Below are 10,787 nucleotides of genomic sequence, written 5' to 3' on the forward strand. Positions count from 1 at the left end.
AAAAACAGAAAACTATATTACAAGGAAAAACAAGAATAACCGACATTACAAAAGAGAAGGGGTTCAAGGTGCTATGTAGTCACCTTCTCTCTAAGTTCTCTCACTAGTACCACCTCTTGGGAAAGAGCTCATGTCTTAACTACTTAAAGAATATATGGACTCATAGGACATTAACTTCTATAACACACTAGTTACTATACAAGGAGATGGGGTGGTCACACACTTGAGTATCTTAGAGTGTGTTCCCACACACATGAAGTTGAGTTTGATTCTCAACAAAGCGCGAAGAAACAGGCTACTCGAACAAGGAGCACAAAGTAGTCGGACAAAGGAGAACATATACCAATCGACCAGTCGAAGCCAACCATACGGACATAGAGTTGAGTAATTCAGAAAGCCAAAATGAACCAAACAACAAGACGACCTTCCAGTGACCGAAAGTTGTGTTTGAAGGGGCATGTTGAGAGTCAAATCCAACTTCCCTAATGTAGTGGATTTCACACTAGCAACGGACATACTAGGTCCATGCTAGTTTTGTAAATAATAGAAAGGGCAGTTGCCCTAAGTTAGTTGGTATTTAAACCAACTCTTTTGTAACCAAGTTATTGTTGGATGTATATTTCATATTTTCTAATATAGCTTCTTGTTCTCTATCTCTCTCTCTCTCTCTCTCTCTCTCTCTCTCTCTCTCTCTCTCTCTTTGTCTTGCACATACACACATAGACAGTTTTCTTCCGATGCACAAGAATACCTACACTCTCTGTTTCTTTAGACTCACAATATTTCTAAAAGCACATTTGTACCAGCACATGTATACACAAGTTAAAAGCATATATATAACATTATGAAACCACAAACAAGTCGGATCACGTGCACATACCAAGAAGGAATATTAGCTAGAGCACACACACATGTCAACTTATACGCAGGTTCTGCAAACACTATGAAGACAACAATGTCAAATCCCATCTTTCTTATTTCAAGGGTCTAGACTCTAGTGGTCCCGCTCGTATCCTCCACATACTTCTCGTGGATTCTCATATCAACAATACTAAAGTATATTTGTATATCTATCTCTAAATACGTGTAGGTGGCTATCCATCTGTTTATCTTTCTCTCAATAGAATGCTCTTTCTTAGTATTGATGAAACTGAATTTCTAAATAGAATCATACCCACTCACAATTTTAATGATATCATTCACATATTATGTAATAACATGGTATACTTTAGGAATAGTTTGGTGTGAAAGAGGATTTTTTAACTAGGCTATCTTGGGCAAGTGGTTGATTTCCACTCTTTGCATATCATTAGATAAAGAAGAAAATCTATGTGTGTTTTTGTGGTGGGAATCTCCACACAATTAAGTTTTTCAAACATGTGTTGAGCAAAAGTATATTCAATTATTCAATTAACCTTGTTTCTTGTTATGCTTTTTGGTGGCTACATGGTCTCTTTGCATCACCATGTTGAACTAGGTTAATTTTTGTAACATTGTAAGCTAAATGATTCTTGAGATAGTTATATTGTAGCTTTATCAACTTTTGTGGAACCCTAAACTACTACTTAATGTGTTTATGCTTGACTGGACACTAAAAACTTTTTTTGTCTAGGCGCAAATGCTACCAATCATGACACTCCCATAACATCCGTCTTCAAACAACCGAAAGAGCATCCATGAACACTTTCCCTTAAAACTAGCTTGATGTATCTACTACGGAGTGTGCAACTTGCATTCATATTAGTTCAATGTGTGTATTTCAACGATGACAAGTTGCATTGCATATTTTGTAGAAAAACCTTTATAGGCAACACCCTAGCACAAATTCTTGTTTGACTCTAGCAATGACTTTTATCGTATACATAAGTTCTTGTTAGAGTAAGAAGCAAACATTACATGGAAATGTAAGCAGTATTTTATTTTTCTTTTACCATCATGGTACAAAGTGAAACTCGGTTGTTTACAAACTCTGCACATTGTACCCCAAAAGAAAGAGTAATATCATGATGTCTCGTGCCTAGATTATCTAGTACTTGATGAATGGTATATCAACTCCATATGGAACACCCTAGATTTTCAGATATGAAACATGAACAACAGAACATTGTTTTCATTTAAATATGTTATAAGCATGAAGTAGATTGAGTTAAGGTTGGAAAGCAAAGAACCATTGTTGAAGGAAGCATTTTGCTTCATGGAACTTATAGTCAATAATACGTTAAACGTAGTCGTTTAATATATGCTCTAACCTCTAAGCTTGAAGTAACCAACAAACAATTGTTGTGACTCCTAAAACATTTTGTTTGATGGTGTTCTAACCAACCCTCAACAAAATCCAATTCCATAGTCAAGACTCAAGACTTTTTGCTTCATCATGTTCTAACCAACCCTCTACGAAAACCAATCCCATAGTCAATACTTTCGTTAAATGTTGTTTTATGTTTAGATTTGAAGGAGTTATTTGTTGCTGCTAAGGGTGAATACATGATTTGAACTTTAGCACATGGCTTATAAGGATGACACAAGAACAATAGGGCGAATCTCTACTTCATTTGAATTCTTATATTTAACCTTAAACCTTTTGTTACGATCTTAAATCTTGCACACCACACCCTTTGATGCATTAACGCAATTTACGAATAGCTCTGCTATTTCCAACATTTGTCCTTACTTTTCTATGTAAGTACTAAGAAGATTATATATAGAGCCTACATTATGTTAGGATATAGGACATGCACAACCAACCCATCCTAGAGTTGATCTAGATGAAGCCCATGAGATATGGATTATTTGTCAACTTTGATGCCTCTCAAATTTTATTCTCCTAGGAAAGATTGTTAGCTTAATTGTTGAGTATAAACCCTGATCAATCAAAGGCACATTATGAATTTCCATAATTAGGCATTCTAGTTAGAATTGGTGTTGGGAAGGGAGAATCATGCATGGAAATCTACATCTACATCATCCTTAGCCAATTACTTGTTAGCAAAGTGAAGTGTTGTTGGAGATTGAAGTGATAATATAGGTATTCAAGTTCACTAGATACACATGTGTCATGAGAAATACTAAACTATGAAATCATGGTGTCATGACAATTTATAATCAATTTAAACTGAAGACGCCTCTATCAATACACACACAATGGTGTAATGAGATCACCTCTTCCAAGGCGTTTCCTTTGGAACTTGAGTGCTCCTTGGAATATGGTCTCTAGATTCAAAGCAAAAAAATTATTCACTAAATGTGTGTATTGATAAGTTTAACATGGAGATAATAATTTATCAATAAAAAGAAGAAGAGTGATGCTTTTTATGTTTACTTACTAACGCGCTTTGATGTGGACCTTTGAGCAAAATGCATGTCAATTGAGAGTGACGCTCTACATACATACACACACACACACACACACACACATATATATATTAGTAATTGGTATCATACACATCATTGTAGACTTTTCTCAGTCTCGTGACTCGTCTTCTTGATCGAAATGTTTTTTGAGTTTTAAAAGTGTTTATATGTTTGTGTGTGTAGATACCAAGTGATTATGCAGCAATGATTAACTTTGGATATAAAATCTGAAGCTCAAATATTTAGAAGTTATCTTATATCTTTATTGCATTGAAGTTGAAGTTTCAATCAATTTATAAAAGAAAATTGTGACGGGCAAGCAACAAAGGAAACTATCAATCATACATTTTTTTAAGTATAGATTGGCAAGGAATCCGGTCTTGGGACGAGAAAACATGCGGGTACAAGGATATGTATAGACATAAATAACTCGACACTCAACGTCTCGCATTAAAGTTGTTACGACTTTAATGGTTAAACACTGGCACACGGTGCAAATACAACACAAGTTGCAATGAATAAACAACATGCGTGTGAGATTAAAAAGGAAACATGTTTGACTATCAAAACCATCATTCACTAGATAGCTCACAGTGTCATTTGGTTGAAATAAGGAATTGATGGCAGCAACTTAATGTAAATAATATTTGTTTCTCTCGACGCATTTAACTCTTGTTTTATCCCATCCATAAGAGTTGCTTAGTTAATGATGAACTTATATTAATGTTAAGCTAAGTATAGGCTAGTTTGTTATTTGACATGTGATAAACTACTCATGATGAAAAAATAGATCTATTTTAGGAGGTATTGTCTATTTGGGTACTTCAAGAAACATTTTATAACATTGTTGTTTGAGCTAACAACTTGTTGTACGAGTGTACGAGAAGGGATGCTAATGCACACATATGAAGGGTAATCGTGGGTTTTTATGTTGGATAAAGAAGTGTTTCTTCTTGGATCAGAAGTCCATGGTCACAATTGGATCTCTTTCTTACCTTTTCAATGTATGATTCCTAGGTGATACCTGTGATTTTAATCACTTTCACGAAAACAATCTTTACTCCATTCTTCTTGAGTACCAAACTTGTTAGCATATTTGCGTTATTTTGTTAAAACAAGACCCATCTGGTGAATCCACATCATTTTTTTAGGTGCTTGTTTGGTGGCCTTCGAGAAAACTACCTTTATCCTATCTTTCTTGTGCACGAAATGTGCTTGTGTATTTCCTATATCGTTGTTTAGTACAAGATCCTTCTAATGGACCCATGTCATCTTCAAAGATGCTTGTTTACAGAAACAATTGGAGGATAAGTAATCAATGAGGCCCCGCCACGTAATATGACCTTTTTGCCAACCGAATCAAAGTAGCCAATTTGTATAAAAAAATATTGAACAACCAACAACATGTTTTGTGATTGGTAATGGTATAACAGGAAGGCCTTTATGCTTAAAAATGAGAGTGGAATGAGATGGTGATGAAATGTGACCCTTGGTACGGGACATAAGGAAAATAGGAGAAGAAGGCTCGCAAGTGTATTAACATCTCTAAAGAGGGAAAAAGAACATAAATGGACTATGAATTGAGCTGGTTAAAATTCCAAGGTGGGTGTTTGTCACTTGTTAGGGATACCTACATGCTAGGCTATAAAAGAACGTAGTAAAGTTGTGCAATTAAGGCAAAGTCGCAAACATGGCATACACTTCGGGATTGCATGTATTGTAAGTGTAAATATAAATACGCATAACATGTGCTCTACATATCCTCGTGCTACATTGCACGCACTTAACATATTGATCAAAATACATAACTTTATTCACTGCAAAGGACATTGCAAGTATTTGGAACACTATACATAAAATGCGTGACGGTTGGTACAGGCATTTATGTTTTGTTTCGTCCATATTTTACATGCTTTATATGTATATTTTCTAATTTGGGCTATTTAATGACTCAAGGAAGAATGGGTGTGATTTACTCCTTGATTCAATAGAGAGTGCCCATGTTATACTCATTCATAAACACATCCCAAGGTTTACTACATATAGTCTTCAATGGAACTCACATTTAAATAGAGTTGGTTGTCTACATACGGTTGAAACCTTACATTCTTAGTGTTGAAAAGGGTTCATCCCAACCTTATATGTATTGACACAAACATGTACGTTAAAACATGTACACATAACATCACATATAAGTCTCATCAATGGGAGGGGTAATTGTCGTAAACGATTGAGGTTGTCGATGGTGGGTTTGTCTACACTACTACATAAGGCTAAAACACACATGTATTTAGTTTATGGTTTTGGGGAGTGGCTTTTGGATTTCCATGTGAAAATCTCTTTCGTAAATGCACTTTTTTACCTGTGCACTTTTTGGAACCACTTGCAATCCACTCTCATCCCACTAAGATGAACTCACATTGCACAAGCCAAATATGAGGTAGTACACGCTAGACATAAATACACATCTCGATATATCATGAAATACGTACGACCACCCACATAAGTATACATACATACATACATATTTGCAACATTTGGATCAACAGAAGAGACGATATATCATGAAATACGTATGACCACCCACATATCTCAATATATCATGAAATACGTACGACCCCCCACATAAGTATACATACATACATACATACATACATATTTGCAACATTTGGATCAATAGAAGAGACGATAGGGCCGCGGCGGTATAACACGTGACGTGTAATTGTTGTTGAACTAAGGCATAATCCTAGGGTAAAATCCTGGGCTGGGAGGGAAATCAACCTTAGTAGTTAGTATGTACAACATGCCCTTAGAAGGAGCACTAAAACCTTGGGACAACTAACCTTAACATCACAACTAACCATGGTTAAATACTAACCTTTCGGGACTTGTTAACCTCCAATTTAAACTTAACCATGGGTGGAAGGAGGCTACTTTTGGAATTTCTACTAAACTTGGAGCCTAGTTTAATAAGCTATATCTTTTCTCTTTTAAATAAGCTATGGCTATGGTCCCAGGCTGAAGTGGGCGGCTTCAAGGGTGGCTATGGCGACCTCTGTTTCTCTCTGCATGAATATCGACCCTCTTCTTCTTCTTCTTCTTTATCTTCTGTGATTTCCTGTCTGATACCCACCATCGCCACCATCTTCTCCTTCTCCCATTCGTTTCTTGCATAATAATCCTGTTCCTTCTATATATGATGGCAATCCTTTCTGGTTGGAGAAAAGCCTACCAAGCTCTCCATGTCTGCGTTTCCCCTCATTCTCCTTCCTCTGGAGGCGATGGAAGCTTCTTCCCTGAAGACGAGACTCATACAATTTCCCACGATCTGTCTAATTCTGGCGATGGGATTAATTCATCCACCATATCAATCCCTGCTTGTTCGATCAGTAATACCTCCATACCTGCGAATCTTCTCTCTCCACGATTTGCTCCCAAAGTGTTCAGCATACGCGCCTCCAAATCCTCACTGAGGGTAAGAAAAATCTTTGCTTTTTTTCTTTTCTTTTCTTTGTCTGCAATATGGAGATTCGCCGTGTTTTAATGGCGGATGCTTGACAATTATCATTTTTCGATTCTGCTCATGGAAATGCTATTAATATGAATCTCTCTGCTACTATTGATCTTCTTCTTCTTCTTCTTCTTCTTCTTCATATTCGCTAATCATGACGAGTAGAGCGCCTGTGCGATCTGCTTGGAGACGATGCGACCTGGACATGGACACGCGCTTTTCACAGCAGAATGCTCCCATACCTTCCATTTCTCCTGCATTGCTTCGAACGTGAGCTATGGAAACTTGGTGTGCCCTGTGTGTCGGGCTACCTGGAAAGAAGTTCCATGCCAAGCTCTGTTGCTAAATCGCCATCGCCGTCACGGACATAGCCTTGGCAGCCGAAGCTCCTCCAGTACTTACAGAAACGCCACTCCGCATCCGCAGCCTGTTGCTAGTCCAAATGGTCATGGCTATGGCGAGCTTCCCTCTTTCATTAGAGTGCATGATATACAGCGTCCTCGTCGATATTCACTTAAACCTGTCCTCAGAAGGTTAGATGAATCCATCGCTCGTTTTCAGGCTGCGCAGGAGACAGAAAAGCAGATAAAAGCAGAAGAAACAGAAGGAGGGAGATACGATGACGATGAAGAGCTTCTCGAAGGTTCTCTAGATCGCCATCTTGGCGTAGCGATGGCGGACCATCAAGCAAGTTCATCGTTGTTGCCGTCGATGAGAGCAGGAGATGGGAATGGTGGAGATGGACGTGGAAGGAAGCCAGCGATGAAAATCACGGCCTTGGCAGAGGAGAGCGAGGTCTGTAGCGATGAAGCCAGAGAAAGCATGGTGATCTTGATCCACCTCAGAGGCGCAGGGGCGAGAGATGAAGAGAAACAGCTCGCCAAGATACTGCAGGGACGAGGAGGATACGATTCTGGTCAGCCTAGGCGATGGCGAGCTTCAGCAGTGGACTTGGTGGCTGTGCTGGATGTGAGCAGAAGCATGGAAGGGACGAAGCTTGGACTGCTGAAGCGAGCTATGGCGATGGTGGTGAGGAGCTTGGGCTGTGCGGATCGTCTGAGCATCGTGAGCTTCTCTGCGAGAGCGAGGAGAGTGATGGCGCTGCGGAGAATGACAGAGGACGGGAAGCGAGTCGCCATGGAAGCTGTAAATGCGTTGGCCTGCACAGGGGGGACCGCCATAGCTGAAGGTCTGCGTAAAGGTTCAGAGATTTTGAAGCAGAGGCGGTTCAAGAACCCTGTGGCGACCGTTATGCTCCTGTCCGATGGCCAAGATGGATCCAACTCTCCTACGTCTCGTGCTGATGAAGCTCGAAGATTATCTCGCCATATATCCAAAGGAAGCTCCGCCATAGCCATGTCATCGCCTATCCACCCTTCTTCTTCTTCTTCTTCTTCTTCCTCCTCGTCTGTTTCTTCTTCTTCTTCCTCAGTTTCCTCTTCTACCTCTGCAGCTCGTGTCCCGTTTGAAATCCCTGTACACACCTTCAGTTTACAGTCGCAATCAGATCATAGTCCGCCATGCCAATATGGCCGCCATGGCACGCTGCTACAATCCATCTCTGAAGAATCTGGCGGTTCTTCCTTCACCTTCGACGTGGTCAACTCTCTGCACAGTACGGAAGCGAGCCATGGCGATGGCGATAGCGATGGCGAGCTTCTTGTTACCAATACCAGCAATAACAGTATGCATGAGCAATCTTTCGCACAAAGCTTGGGTAGCCTGTTGAGCGTGGTGGCAGTGCAAGTGCAGATCGATGTGAAGGTGAATCCTCACAGCAGTTCTCGTGCAGAGATTCTTGGCGTCGAGATAGGCGAGGAAGGAGCTAATCCTTCGAGCTTCCATAGCTCGGCAACATCACCATGCCATAGTATCACCGCAGGTCGTCATATCCGAGTAAGCTTAGGAGATCTGTGCGCACACGAAGAGAGGGAGCTTCTTCTTCATGTTCGCTTACCTGTTGTAGCATCAGAACCTGGTCGCGCTGATCTGATGATGAACCCTAGAAATGGTAGTATAGCGGCGCGGAAAGTAGCTTCCTCTGGCACCAGCGAAGCTTTAATGGCGGTTTACTGTCGATACACAGATCCTAACACAGGAGCTTCCTTGCAGACGGCTCCCACGCAGGTGCTCCTCCATCGCAGGCCCTCCTCCCAACTGATGATCGCAGCTAGGAAGAACAACGATACCACGAAAAGCTCTGGTATCCATGCGTGGTCTGATCGGCTGCAGGATCCCGACACAAGCGGGAGTGATGAGATTCATATGTCTGTCAGCGAAGTGGATCGGCACAGGAACAGGCTGCGAGCGGCAAGGGCCATCTCGGAAGCTATGGCTATGGCGGGCGCCAGGAACATGGCTGGGGCTGTGCACCGCTTGGAGATGGCGAGGGAGAAGATACAGAGGTCAGGGGCGATGCTGTCTGCGGCCATGGAAGCGGAGCTGGAGAGGGTACAGGAAAGCATTTGCAGGGGCAGCCGCAGGCGAATGCAGAGGAGCTCGGTGAACAGCCATATCCACCGCCGCAGAGCAGAAGAAGAAGAAGAAGAAGAAGAAGAAGAAGAAGAAGGGAGAAGTCGGCCGGGTGCCCGCCTTTCAGGCGGCCACGACGCCTCGGCCCTGCCTGGCCCATCTCGGCTTGGCTAAAGCTTCTTCCCGTATGCCCGTCCCCGCCCGTCCCCGGACAAGCTTCTGCTCTGTCCGCCCGCCCGCCCAGTGACAGCTTGCCACCACGCTTGTTCTTGCCGCTCCGCCCCCACCCGCCCTCCCGCCCAACCTTGCACCTTGTCCTTTTACTTACATTTCTGGTCGTGCACCATCGGTCGTGAACCCATTGCTCGTGGACCCATCGGGTCGTGGACCATGCTGTTCGTTCCGACCTCATCTACAACACTTATAAAGAAAAAGAAGAAGAAGAAAGACGGGCGGGCCTTCGGATCACGTTTCCTTCCATCCTTCGATCTTCTCCCTCTCGGATTCGCAAATGAGCACTTGATGTTCCATACCCGCCTCGTCTGTCCGGTGATGAGTAACTGCGATCATGTGTGTCCGTCCGGTCTTGTTGGATACTAGGACAGAAACTAACTAATGGTGCCGGCCACGTGAGTGAACTCGAGGGCATGGGCCCAGTTCTCTGGTCGCCTCACAAATATAAGCCACCGTGTATAGTATAGCTAGCTAGCTCCATACATGTGTTACCACTTTTAGGACTTAATTCCGCGAACCCTAACAAATATTGCTGACTGCAAGAACCTTGACCGTTTTTCCGCATGCTCGAAAGGTTTACTGATCGATTATCCTTTCGGTGTTATGTTCAATTTTCTAGAGCCTTGGTCGTTGTGTTATCTCGAGCTCGGCAAACCTTGATAATCACCCGGGGGAGCTTGGACTCTGTGTTAAAAGTTATCCCTTGGCACTATTGTCCATGTGAAAGTTGACTATGCTCAATCAACAAGCCAAAACTTGTTGTCATGTTATGCCTCGATGCAACTATTGTAAGTGTGCTAACCCAGCTAACATACCATGGCTCCTCTATCATATGACAAAGCCAACACTACCAAAAGCAATGGTCACCTTTCAGTAATTTGTCAATTTTATTTCTTAGACATATGTGTAAGAACATATTGTCTTAGTATATTGACCTACACCTCCTAGTGGTGTGATGGTTTGTACATGTATTTCCTACAATGTCTTTATTACTACTAATGTGCAAGCTACATTGATTTTGTCATAGCCGCTTTCTTATCCTTTAATATCTTCATGTTTGGAGCACTTCAATTAGAATAAGATGTTCGTGCAACATGAAGGTGCAATAAAGCACCACTTTAGGTCATGCAAAGGTACTACATGAGCCACAAGGTCTCTACTTGACTAGCCTACCAAGGATAAAGACAGCCTAGAATCAATGCATGCACACAAAATGTGA

The 10,787-nt window shown here is 41.6% G+C and overlaps 1 protein-coding gene across 1 annotated transcript; it reads left to right on the forward strand.

Moving 5' to 3' along the window:
* The first annotated feature begins 6,413 nt into the window (after positions 1-6,413).
* LOC147849501 (uncharacterized) lies at positions 6,414-10,549 on the forward strand. Its single transcript, XM_087337476.1, has 2 exons — positions 6,414-6,826; positions 7,028-10,549. The coding sequence occupies exons 1-2, from the start codon at positions 6,548-6,550 to the stop codon at positions 9,506-9,508; spliced, it is 2,760 nt and encodes a 919-aa protein (XP_087193602.1). The 5' UTR covers positions 6,414-6,547; the 3' UTR covers positions 9,509-10,549.
* Positions 10,550-10,787: the final 238 nt, after the last annotated feature.

Source organism: Azolla caroliniana, unplaced genomic scaffold (genome assembly GCF_043228905.1).
Source record: "Azolla caroliniana isolate FFs.n. ecotype wild unplaced genomic scaffold, voAzoCaro1.0.p SCAF_48, whole genome shotgun sequence".
Lineage (NCBI taxonomy): Eukaryota > Viridiplantae > Streptophyta > Polypodiopsida > Salviniales > Salviniaceae > Azolla > Azolla caroliniana.

Excerpts from the sequence above, each read along its gene's own strand:
- LOC147849501 (XM_087337476.1), top strand. The coding sequence starts at position 6,548 with ATGATGGCAATCCTTTCTGGTTGGAGAAAAGCCTACCAAGCTCTCCAT. Across the intron at positions 6,827-7,027 it reads CCTCCAAATCCTCACTGAGG|AGCGCCTGTGCGATCTGCTT; the intron begins GTAAGAAAAATC and ends CATGACGAGTAG.